The 13,084-nt window shown below is 47.7% G+C and overlaps 1 protein-coding gene across 1 annotated transcript in view; it reads left to right on the top strand.

Moving 5' to 3' along the window:
• The window catches only part of FBLN5 (fibulin 5), a 69,134-nt gene that overhangs the window by 41,819 nt on the left and 14,231 nt on the right, over positions 1-13,084 (top strand). The window contains exon 6 of the mRNA XM_040333818.1: positions 2,406-2,528. Coding sequence (XP_040189752.1) covers positions 2,406-2,528 — 123 coding nt within the window. The remainder of the gene's footprint in view (positions 1-2,405; positions 2,529-13,084) is intronic.

The following is a 13,084-nucleotide window of genomic DNA, read 5'->3' as shown; positions in this document are numbered from 1 at the left end:
ATGCACTAGCTTAAAGGAACCCATTTAGAAAATAAAAACAAACCTTTACAACCCCTTTAATTTAAGAGCCGGTCTTATTTTCAGAGAAACACGATATCCACTCCTTGGGAAACTATCACATGGCTCTCTGCAGGACGCGGTCACTAGGGATATTGCATAGGGCTTTGCGCCAGGATATATTTTTCGGAATGTGTTGAGTCCAGCAAGCCAAAATGTTCAGATCTGATTTACAAGGATTGCCTGAGAAGTGCATCTCGCTACATGTATTGGCTGGGATTAAAGGAATGCAGGCACTTAGTACATGTATATCATCTCCAGTGTGGCGTAATGACTTGTTTATTCCTGAATTAACATCTGGGGAAGAACACTGATCATCAATGCAGCTATGGCAGCAACATGAAGAATTCTATAGTGTCTCAGACTCGTCGGTAATTGGTTAATATAGGTAGTTCGTAACCTGAATATTGCACTGATGGGAAGTGTAACTAGTGTGTATCTTACACTTCCCATCTGTATATAAGATCATAGGGCCAGATTCACATAGAACTGCGGCAGCATAACGTATCGTAGATACGTTACACTGCCGCAAGTTTTCATCGCAAGTGCCTGATTCACAAAGCACTTGCGATGAAAACTACGCTGGCAGCCTCCGGCGCAAGGCGGGGCCAATTCAAATGGGCGTGTCCCATTTAAATTAGGCGCGCTCCCGCGCCGGACCTACTGCGCATGCTCAGTTTCGCAATTCCCGTCGTGCTTTGCACGCTGTGACGTCATTTTCTCGAACGGCGACGCGCGTAGCGTACTTCCGTATTCCCGGACGTGTTACGCAAACGACGTTAAATTTTAAATTTCGACGCGGGAACGACGGCTATACTTTAAACAGCAATACGATTGCTGAGTAAAGTTAGGGCAGGTCAAACGACGACTAACTTTGCGACGGGAAACTAGACTAGCAGCGACGTAGCGAACGCGAAAATCCGTCGGGAATCGCCGTAACTCCTAATTTGCATACTCGACGCTGGTTTACGACGCAAACTCCCCCCCAGCGGCGGCCGCGGTATTGCATCCTAAGATCCGACAGTGTAAAACAATTACGCCTGTCGGATCTTATGGATATCTATGCGTAACTGATTCTATGAATCAGTCGCATAGATAGAAACAGAGATACGACGGCGTATCAGGAGAAACGCCGTCGTATCTCATTGGTGAATCTGGCCCATACTGTGTCTTGTCAGATAGAAAAGGGAGAAGCAGTGCTGGATCAGAAAGTGACAGTGGGGCTGATTTACTAAAACAGAGTCCAAAATCTGCATGGAAACCAATCAGCTTCCAGGTTTTATTGTCAAAGCTTAATCAAACAAGCTGAAGTTACAAGCCGATTGGCTACCATGCACAGCTGCACCAGATTTTGCACTCTCCAGTTTAGTAAATCAACTCCAGTGTGTTCCTTGTCTAATAGAGGAGAAGGAAGCAGTGGTGGATCAGTATTCTGTATACAAGGTGATACTGTGTGTCTTGTTAGATAGTGGAGGAGGAAGCCCTGCTGGATCAGTAAACTGTATATAAGGTGCACTTTGCGCCTAGTTAGATAGAAAAGGAAGAAACAATGCTGGATCAGTAAGTGACAGTGTGTGTCTTGTCTAATAGTGGAGGAGGAAACGCTGTTGGATCAGTAATCTGTATATAAGGTGACTGTGTGTGTCTTGTCTAATGGTAGAGGAGGAAGCCGTGCTGGATCAGTATTCTGTACATAAGGTGACACTGTGCGGGGTTGTTTATTAAAACTGCATGGTGCAAAATCTGGACCAATCCGCTTCCAGGTTTTAGGGGACATTCACACTAAACGCGGATTTGAAATCCTGCAAGCTCGGCTGAACTCGCACAATTTCAAACCCGGATTTCAGTGCAAGTTCAGGGGCGATTTGAGAGACACCCGTGTGGGTTCATGCACAGATGTCTATTGAAATCGCCGTCAAAAGTAGTGCAGGAGCTACTTTTGGAAATCGGTGTGGTGCACAGATTGGGACGATATCGTTGCCGCCAATTTGGCATGCGATTTGACTTGTCATTTACATGTAAAATCGCACTGATGTGAACGGGGGGCTTGGTGTCAATGCTTAATTGAATAAGCTGAAGTTGGAAGCTGATTGGTTACCATGCACAGCTGCTCCAGATACCGATCGCTCCAGTTTTAGTAAATCTCCCCCAGTGTATCTTGTCAGATGGTGGAGAAGGAAGCAGTGAGTCCTCTGGGTGTTTATTATTTTCATCACATAGACATCTGGAGGCGCAGTTTTCCCGAGGACCAGCAATGCCAGTTCTAATATGTGGTCCGCTCTCCCAGTCCCTGGCTTCTGATTGGTTGATCTGGGTTGTCTAACAGTCTTTATTCTTTTACTTTGCAGATATTGATGAGTGTGCGAGTGAATCCCATCACTGTAACCCCACCCAGGTGTGTATAAACACAGAGGGAGGATATACATGTTCCTGTACGGAGGGCTACTGGCTCCTCGAAGGACAGTGCTTAGGTGAGCCTTTTTTCTTCTGTTTTGCATGTATGGATGAGATCAAAGCTTCCATAGACTTGAGAGCAGTGCCAGGAAAGGTCCTCCGGCACCCAAGCATGCCAAAGTGCGTACCCCCCTCCTCCCCCCAGTTCTTTGTTTCAACACTACAAAAATGAACACAAATTTTAGATGGTTAACCACTTAAAGGAGTTGTAAATGAAAACATTTTTTCACCTTAATGCAATCTATGCATTGAGGTGAAAAAACATCTGGTGTTGCCGCCCCCCCCCGTTTTACTTACCTGACCCGTCGAAAGTCCCGCGAAAGTCCCTCTCCGCCGCTCAGCCTGGCCGCTGATTGGCTAGAGCGGATGGATTGAGAGCAGCGCAGCCATTGGCTGGCGCTGCTGTCAATCACATCCAGTGACGCGGAGGGGCGGGGCCGAGTGATACAGTGAGCGGCTATGGCCACTCGCTGTATCACGGGAGCGCGTCCGCAATTACTCACCACCATGCGAGCTCTCTCGCATGACTGTGGTCAGAAATTGCGGGGAGGACCAGAGACAGCTGCCGAGGGACCCCAGAAGGAGGAGGATCGGGGCCACTCTGTGCAAAACGAACCGCACAGTGGAGGTAAGTATCACATGTTTTTTATTTTAAAAGAAAAAAAAATTTCCTTTACAACCGCTTTAAGGACCGCCTCCTGCACATTTACATCGGCAGAATGGCACAGCTGGGCACAGGCACGTACTTGTACGTTGCCTTTAAGAGCCCAGCCGTGGGTCGCAAGCACGACCTGGTCCGAAGCTCCGTGACTGTGCCCACGGGACCCGATCGCCGCCGGCGAGTGTCACTGTGACAGTGACACTGATAATCTGTTCCCTGGTATAGGGAACGACGATCAGTGACGTCACGCCTACAGCCACACCCCCCTACAGTAAGAATCACTCCCTTAGGGTACACTTAACCCCTTAGCGCCACCTAGTGGTTAACCCCTTCACTGTCATTTTCACAGTAAACAGTACATTTTTATAGCACTTTTCGCTGTGAAAATGACAATGGTCCCAAAAATGTGTCAAAAGTGTCCGATGTGTCCGCCATAATGTCGCAGTCACCAAAAAAAAACGCTAAAAAAAGGACGCCAATTTTGTTTGGAAGTCACGTCGCACGACCGCACAATTGTCAATTAAAGCGACGCAGTGCCGAATCGCAAAAAGGGGCAAGGTCCTTAACCTGCATAGTGGTCCGAGTCTTAAGTAGTTAAAAAAGAAAAAAAAAAAGACAAAAAGGAAGAGAATAAAGGGTTACAAAAAATGTAACTACATATTTTATTCTGCAAATGTGTCCCTTTTTATTAAAGTGCAAGAACCATATTTCTGGGTAAAAAAAAATTTTTTTTAATTTGGTGCTACAACCATGAACAAACACATATTTTGAACAGTTTTACATGCTAATGATTAAAAAACAAAAAGGAAACAGCAAAAAATCAAATACCAAAAAACAGTAAAAAAAATTATATATATATATACATTTTTTTACTGTGTTTTTTTTTCTCTCTCCAATTCTAGGGCCTTCTTTTAATTGTCGGCTCCATCTAGTGGCCAAAATGGGGTATATTTTCTAAATGGGGTATTTCAGAAAAATATACTGTATTTTTGCCACTAGATGGGGCTGATGATCATAGGAAGCCATAACATAAGGGTTTATTCATTCTTTATGTGGCTGGGGCGGTGTGCAGGCAGCCCGTGTTTCTTTGAGGTTTGTGTTCTGAGTTTGTGCTCCCAGCACAGTCACCGAGCTGTGATAGACAACTCTCTCCGTCTCTAGTTATGATTGGGAGTCAGCGGGACAGGCTCCCGATCATGTGACAACTAGGGCAGCCAATCACAGTAGTTACATGATTGGGAAGTCCATTCCTTTAACCTCAGCATAAAGACCCACTGAAAGGGACACTTATGTTGGGTGGGAAGGAGTTAAACCATGGGGTCTCCAAACTTTTTCTGAACAAAGGGCCAGTTTACTGTTCTTGAGGCTTTAGAGAGGTCAGACTGTGGCCAGTGGGATTAGAAAACGTTGTGGTGTCGGTGAGAGCAAACAGTGCCCTATTGCTGGTATCAGTGGAAGAAAGGGTGCCCCATTATTGGTATTTAAGATAGTAATAATGGTGCCCGACCATTGGTGTCTAGGGGAGGAATAGTGTCCTATTATTGGTATTAGTGAATGAATGAGTGACTTGTATAGCGCTACACATGCGAACTGAATCGCCTCTAGGCGCTTTTTGCAGCCAGTGTCTTCCTGGCTGGTGCGGTCATTTACCCCGTAGGATCTCGACACGCTTGGGACACACAATCGTACACACGTATATATTGGGCCAATTTGGACAGGATCCAATTAACCTACCAGCATGTCTTTGGAGTGTTGGAGGAAACCGGGGGGACCTGGAGGAAACCCACGCAGACACAGGGAGAACATGCAAACTCCAGGCAGATGGTGTCGTGGTCGGGATTCGAACCAACGACCCTTTTTGTTGCTAGGTGAAAGTGCTAACCTCTACACCACTGTGCTACCTAGTAGAAGGAAGGGTGCCCCCATATTGGTATTTAAGATGGTGATGGTGCCCCACCATTGGTGTCTATGGGAGGAATGGTGCCCTATTGATATCAGTGGAAGGGATGGTTCCCCCATCATTGGTGTCTGTCAGAGGGATAGTGTCCCATTATTTGTGTCTGTGGGAGGAATGGTACCCCATCATATGTGTCAATGGATGGCATGGGGCTCTAAGGGCCAGATAATAAAGGCAAGGCAAGGAAAGGACCACCTCTGGCCCGCGGGCCACAGTTTGGACACCACTGTGTTAAATTATAACATCTGATTGGCGGCTAATGCTTATACTTACTGGGGAGAGGCTTATGCCGGCCATATATGGATAATTTTTCTCAATTAGCCACGGAGGGGGGCTGATCATAAACATGAACAGATTCCCCCATGCACACAGCTGAGGTGGATGGGGGAATCCTCCCCCGCTGTTTATTGTATTTTGACAGGGGAGCCCATCTGTCAGAACACAATAGCTCAGCAGGGAAGATCGATGTACTAACATCGGATTGTTAGTACAGCGGCTCTGACCTGAGCGGTAGTACAAGGGCCTGCCTGATTGCATACAAATTAAAAGTGTTTTGGTAAAGCTAAAAGGAAAATTGTACAAGGACTTTGTATAATGTTTGGCCAGCCTTAATTAGAAGCAGCCTATGCGCCATTTTTTATGTTTAGTTTGTACTTGCACCACTCTTAATTCCCCCCAATTGTGATTAAATGACTCCGGTCTTTAAACTCATCACTGTTCTTGCCCATGTGATTGAACGCCGCCATGTCTTTGAATGTTTTGTATTATTGTAAAGGAGGCTGATTCCAATTATCACATTGTACTTGTACAGCTGGATCCAATGTATTATAACACACAGTAAGACTGTTACAGCGGTTGGATAATATATTGCCTCGTGTAATTTAATACGCCACAAACCCAGCTGTGCAACAATCGCCGCACGTGCCAGAGTGTAAAAACTTCAACGGTATTGGACCTCATTCATCCAAACGTCCAACGCAAGAACTCCTAGCAATGGTACTTAATCCAGGAAACAGTTCCTAGGCTATTGCTTGGCTTCCTTGTAATAACGCCACGCAGTCTCCATAATGCTGCTTTGAGCGACGGGGAGGAGGAGATGACTTTGATGGAGTTTGGATGAATAATACACACATCTTTAAGGAGACAAGGTGATTGGGGCCAAACCTTGGACAGTGGAACCGTCCAATAGAACCGTACTCACTCCGGTGCTCTATAAAGCTTGTGCAGCGGGCAGCAAACACACATAGGTAGATTCAGTAAGAGTTAGGCCGGCTTATCAGTAGATAAGCCGGCCTAACTCAGAATCTACGCCGACTTATGTTTAAGTGTATTCTCAATCAGAGATACACTTAAACATCTCTAAGATAGGACGGCTTGCGCCGTCCTATCTTGGGTTGCAATATTTCGGATGGCCGCTAGGTGGCGCTTCCATTGCGGTCGGCGTAGAATATGTACATTAGTAGATACGCCGATTCACGAACGTACGCCCGGCCGACGCAGTACTTTTACACTGTTTACGTTAGAGATAGGCCGCCTAAAGTTAGAGCTAGGCCCTAGTTGGAATAGTAATGTTAAGTATGGCCGCCGTTCCCGCGTCGAAATTCGAAAGTTTTACGTCGTTTGCGCAAGTCGTCCGTGAATCCAGATTTACGTCGTTTACGTCCACGTCGAAATCAATAGGCCCGTGCGGCGTACTTAGCCGCAATGCACACTGTGAAATGTAGGCACCCAGCGCATGCGCATTAAAAAAAAACGTCAAAAACGTAAGGTCAAGCCCCATTAACATAAAACACGCCCCCTTACACAGATTTGAATTAGGCGCCCTTACGCCCGCCCGCTTTAGGCTACGCCGCCGTAACTTAGCAGGCAAGTACATTGTGAATCATGTACTTGCCTCGCTAACTCACGGCGGCGTAGCTTAAATGCCTTAAGCTACGCCGCCGCAAAGTTGCGGCAACGTACCTGAATCTAGGCAAGAGGGTCCGATTTCGGTAGTAACGTTGTATTGCAGAACAGCTCAGCGAAACAACAGGTCCAGCAGGGAACCAACGCCGACTAGAGACACTTACAACTGAGACAGCCACACAGGAGCAGAATGAGGCCTAGCTGGTCCACCGCACCCAAATGGGGAAGGCTTCATGGAAGGTAAGACGATAGTCCCTGCACTGTCCTTTCTCCTCTGGAACCTGTCCCTATCTCTAGTACTGTCCCTGATGGACAGGGTTCCTTTCTCAAAGCTAGACACTAGCATAAAGTGTGCCAAGCCTGGGAGCCAGGGTCTTAAATAGGCTCTGCTCTACCCAAGATGGTTGCTCGGATAGTCCAATAGGATAGCTGTCTCCCTGTGACCAAGGAAATCCTAAAAAAATAGAGTTGTTCACAACACCCTCCCCCATCTGCATTGTCACAGCAGTCAAGTGCCTCCTGCAGAGAAGATACAGACTACACAGACGTCTGGTGATGCACTGAGCAAGAGCCCTACATAGCGCACTTAATATCTGCTGTCTCCGTTCAGTTCAGTCCACCTAGGAAAGCCATTGGCTGCTGCTCTCTATTTAGTTTAGTAACTCTGCAAAATACCCAAAAAATTCCTGATATGTCATAACTTACAACACCGGTATAATCTTTAGACCGGGTTCACATATGTGTGGTCCGATTTCAACAGCGGGATTTCAGCCCCCTCCGGTGCAACTGTGTTCAGTGGTTCAGGTGCGATATGTCAAAGTGTATGACAGTGGAACTCGCATCTAAACCATGCTCAAAACCGTACCAGACTCTTTTTAATCACTTGCCTACTGGGCACTTTTACCCACTTCTTGCCCAGGCCAATTTTCGGCTTTCAGTGCTGTCACACTTTAAATTACAATTGTGCAGTCATGCAACATTCAACCCCCCCAGGCTGCACCTCAAACCCCCCCCAACCCGCTGTCTTAGGTACTATCTAGGTGGCGGGTATCGGGAAATAAGCATCGGCAGTGGGATCGGGCATCAACATCTCGATGGCCGTGCCCCTCCTCCTGGGAACGTCCAATAGGATCCCCTGTCCTTTCAGCCAATTGGGTAACAGGTCTCAAAACCCGCTTCCAGATTGGCCGGGAGGAGGATTAGCGTTACAACAGCGAATATATTCATGGTCTTTAGATGCACCAAAGTGGTGAGGATAGTCATGGGTGGCAACTGCTTTCTTTCCTGGAAAAACTAGCAACAATTATTGCATTGTTGCTGCAATTGACAGGCCTGAGCCTGGGTTCGCGCTGAAGTCGCACGATTTCACTCCCGATGGCAGTCCCAATTTTGTCAGGTTTCTGCACAAGTTCCAGGTTTCTGCACACATGTAAATCATGGGCCGAAATCGCAAAAAAAAAGTACAGAAACTACTTTTAGAAATTGGTGCGGCGCCGCACCGATTAGGATGGTGTCATTGCCGGCAAATGTCACCGATTTGACATGTCATATCGCATGTCAAAACACAGCTGTGCGAACCAGGGCTTTTTGCTATAAGATGCTGTTTTTTAGTTTTCACACTAGAGGGAGCTATTCTCAGCCAGCCAAAAGCCAAGAGCTATTAACGTTATATTAAAAACAAGTTGTTTAGAATGCTTGCAATAATGCATACTGGGAATGTTTTTTTTTTTTGCTTATGTAAGGCTGGAACAAAATCTGTCACCAAGAAAAGTTTAGAATTAATTCATTGGTACTGATCTGAGGTCTGAGATGCAGGCATTGGCGCTGGTCTGAGATGCACGCATTGGGGCTGCTCTGAGGTCTGAGATGCACGCATTGGGGCTGCTCTGAGGTCTGAGATACACGCATTGGGGCTGGTCTGAGGTCTGAGATGCACGCATTGGGGCTGCTCTGAGGTCTGAGATACACGCATTGGGGCTGGTCTGAGATGCACGAATTGGCGCTGGTCTGAGATGCACGCATTGGGGCTGCTCTGAGGTCTGAGATGCAAGCATTGGGGCTGCTCTGAGGTCTGAGATGCACGCATTGGGGCTGCTCTGAGGTCTGAGATGCAAGCATTGGGGCTGCTCTGAGGTCTGAGATGCACGCATTGGGGCTGCTCTGAGGTCTGAGATGCACGCATTGGGGCTGCTCTGAGGTCTGAGATGCACGCATTGGGGCTGCTCTGAGGTCTGAGATGCACGCATTGGGGCTGCTCTGAGGTCTGAGATGCACGCATTGGGGCTGCTCTGAGGTCTGAGATGCACGCATTGGGGCTGCTCTGAGGTCTGAGATGCACGCATTGGGGCTGCTCTGAGGTCTGAGATGCACGCATTGGGGCTGCTCTGAGATGCACGCATTGGGGCTGCTCTGAGATGCACGCATTGGGGCTGCTCTGAGGTCTGAGATACACGCATTGGGGCTGCTCTGAGATGCACGAATTGGCGCTGGTCTGAGATGCACGCATTGGGGCTGGTCTGTCTGAGATGCACGCATTGGGGCTGGTCTGAGATGCATGCATTGGGGCTGGTCTGAGATGTTTTATATTTTCATTATTGTAATCAATATAGAGATTTGTAGAGTGGGAGCTTCATTCCATGGAGGTAGGGTGGGGGGGTATCCGCAATCTTATTTTCAGTTTTCTAGAGATAAAGGAATCTGTCCCGGATTGGCTGTGATTCTGTGAATGTAGCCCATTGTTATCCAGCAGTAGTGATGGGCTCAGGCAGGTTCGGATCGAACCCACCAGGAAGTCTTCATTGTACACAGCCAATCATGGGCAGTGAGGCATTTCCCGACCGGCAGCTGCACGTACACACGCTGCCTTTGAATGGCGGTGTGCAGTGCTGGCATCCTGGTGGGGTTCGATCCGAACACGCCCGAGCCCATCATTATCCAGCAGAGATGGTCACACACAGAACGTGTGGTCATAATACTATTACGTTAAGAGCAGGCCCGGACTGGGACAAAAAATAGGCCCGGGCATTTTAGACTGAGCAGCCTGGCGGCGGTGCTTCGCGGCGGCGGTTAATGATGGAATGTGGGGTTTCAGCACCTTGTACCTCTGGACCCCTTTACATTACACAGCACCTTGCACCTCTGAACCCATTAACATTACACAGCACCCTGGACCCCTTTACAATACATTACACAGCACCGCACCTCTGGACCCTTTTACATCACACAGTACCCTGCACCTCTGGGTCCCTTTACATTACACAGCCCCCCACAGTTTGTTACACAGACACCCCCCTAACCGTTCTGGACCCCGTGCATGTTACACAGACCTCCCTACAGTGCAGACTCCCTCCCTACATTACAGAGCCCCCTACATTACAGACCCCCTCTACAATACAGCCCATACAGACCCCCCCCTACATTACAGAGGGGTGACCTGCGGCCCACGTGCTGCCGTGGCCCAACGGGCATATGCACTATGGCAGGGCTCAAAATTTCAAGTCCTGAGCTACTAGCCAGGCCTCAAGAGTTACTCGCCACCAGTTGCCCCACCTAATCCATACACTGCCCTGTGCCTAATTGCACCCGTAAACACGCCCTCGTAGATTATCTCATGGAATGTCAATGTTTTATGCAGAATCAAGTTACAAAATAAAATACTACCAACAACAACTTTAACAAAATGGGACGGGGCACTGGGGGCAGACCAGAGGGACGGGGCACTGGGGGCAGACCAGAGGGACGGGGCACTGGGGGCAGACCAGAGGGACGGGGCACTGGGGGCAGACCAGAGGGACGGGGCACTGGGGGCAGACCAGAGGGACGGGGCACTGGGGGCACTGGGGGCAGACCAGAGGGACGGGGCACTGGGGGCAGACCAGAGGGACAGGGAGGGCACTGGGGGCAGACCAGAGGGACGGGGCACTGGGGGCAGACCAGAGGGACGGGCACTGGGGGCAGACCAGAGGGACAGGGCACTAGAACTGGGTCTCTTCCCCATTCTCTTGCTGTCTCCTCTGCAACTCCCATCCATCCTCTCTCTCTCTCCCATTCATCTCATCATCAGGAGGCTCTGTGTGCGGCTCCATGCTTGCATGTCCCCACTTCCCCCTTTTATTCAGGCTGGCAGAGAGGAGAGGAGCTGCAGCACAGCGGGAGGAAGTACAATCCAGCGCTGAGATCCACACAACTGCACAGCCATTGACACCATAGCACAGCGCACACTGACAGCGCACAGCACACCAGTCTGTTCACAGAGCTCAGGCTAAACTGTTGGACACTTACATAGAGCACAAGGAGAAGAAAACTGCACAAACTAGAAGGCTGCCGCTCTCATGTCAGGGCAACTTTCAGTGAGCGCTGCACCGGAGTGGTCATTTTTGCAATCCTCCACCTCACTCATTACTTTCTGCTCTCCAGCTACATTGGTCGGGGGGAGGGGGGCAGGCTCAGAGAGGTCATACTGTTAGGTCCCATGGCTTAATGAGAATTGTAAGTAGAGCACCTGTGTACTGCTCTGCCTGTGCGCGGCTCACCAGACTACTTTTCCCGAGCATGCACCTTTCCTCTTCGGCCGCCAATCTCATCGGGACTCTAAGTGTAGGCACAGATTGAAGGGAGATTGGTCATGCAGCCCTGTCATCACTCGCCCCCAGCCTAAATCCACTCGTCAAATGCTAGTAGGCGAGTGGAAATTTTGAGGGCTGCACTATGGCCAGTCCGGGCCTGGTTAAGAGTACAAATCATTATCGGATGAACCGCACATACTGTATTTACCATTCTTCCAATATAAGCGTTATATGACACATTGGGGGTTATTTACTAAAGACAAATCCACAAAGTGGATTCAAGTGCACTTAAAATTGCACTAAAAGTGCACTTGGAATTGCAGTCGCTGTAGATCCGAGGGGGACATGCAAGGAAAATAAAAAACAGCATTTTAGCTTGCACGTGATTGGATGATAAAATCAGCAGAGCTTCCCCTCATTTCAGATCTACCCCTTAGATTTACAGCGACTGCACTTCCAAGTGCACTTTGCACTTGTAGTGCAAAGTGGATTTGCCTCACGGCAATAACCCCCAATCTGTATAATAACCTCTTGTTTGTACAGATTACCTAGAAAAAAAATCTAATTAAATATGCCAATATGACAAAAGATGTCATAACGTCTTATATAAATATTATTTGTGGACTTTTTTTTGTGGGCAGAGTGACATCACTCAATGTACACATCTCAGTGATGTGCCTTCTCTTTTCGGTTTTGTGTAATTTTCTGCAGTTTCCCAGCAAGAAATGAAATGTATAGAGTCATAAAATGTGATTGCATCTATCGTCTGTAAAATTGGCAGTTAGTTGGGAGGGAGTGAGAACACCCGTCTCTTTGCTCAGCACTGGGGTCGGGAGTCGGCAAAAAGGTTTTATTTATATTGTATACGGGGATCAGTCATGCTTGGACTTCATTTAATTACGGTCCATCTCATTCCGTTTGACCAATGTTGACTATGTCTACTGCAAGCGTTTGTCCCCCCCCCCCCTCATCTCTTCCCCCCCCTTTTTTTTCTTTTTCTTCTTCTTCCCTTCCCCTCCTTCCCCTTTTCATTTGGTTGTGTTTTGTTTTGTGCACCGGTCCCTGTGTTTTAACCGGTAACTGTTGGTCGCGTTTGTGGCCTGTTATTGTATATGTGTCTTGAAAAATTCAATTAAAAATAATTTTACAAAAAAAAAATTGGCAGTTAGGCACAGACATGAAATGCTTGTTTTCCAATACAGAGGTTGTATAATCCATCATTGACATGCAGCAGATGACTTTGGGTAAAAATAAAACTCTTAGGAAAATAAATAAATCAATCGCGTATTCTCGAACGTTGAAAAATTATTTCCAAAAACATGCCGTAGGGGAAATCAAGTCAAGAATTTTAGAGAATGGTAGTTAGGGATTTCGATATGCATGTGCCGGTTGGCTGTGGTCATCCAACCAAACCAGTCACTTTTTGCGGTCTCAAGCTTTTTTTTTTTTGTCTAACAATCATCGTATCTTTTTCTGAACAAGCTG

This window comes from Rana temporaria, chromosome 13, assembly GCF_905171775.1.
Source record: "Rana temporaria chromosome 13, aRanTem1.1, whole genome shotgun sequence".
Classification (NCBI taxonomy): domain Eukaryota; kingdom Metazoa; phylum Chordata; class Amphibia; order Anura; family Ranidae; genus Rana; species Rana temporaria.
Note: the sequence above shows the minus strand (reverse complement) of the source record. Positions and strands in the feature narration are given on the sequence as shown.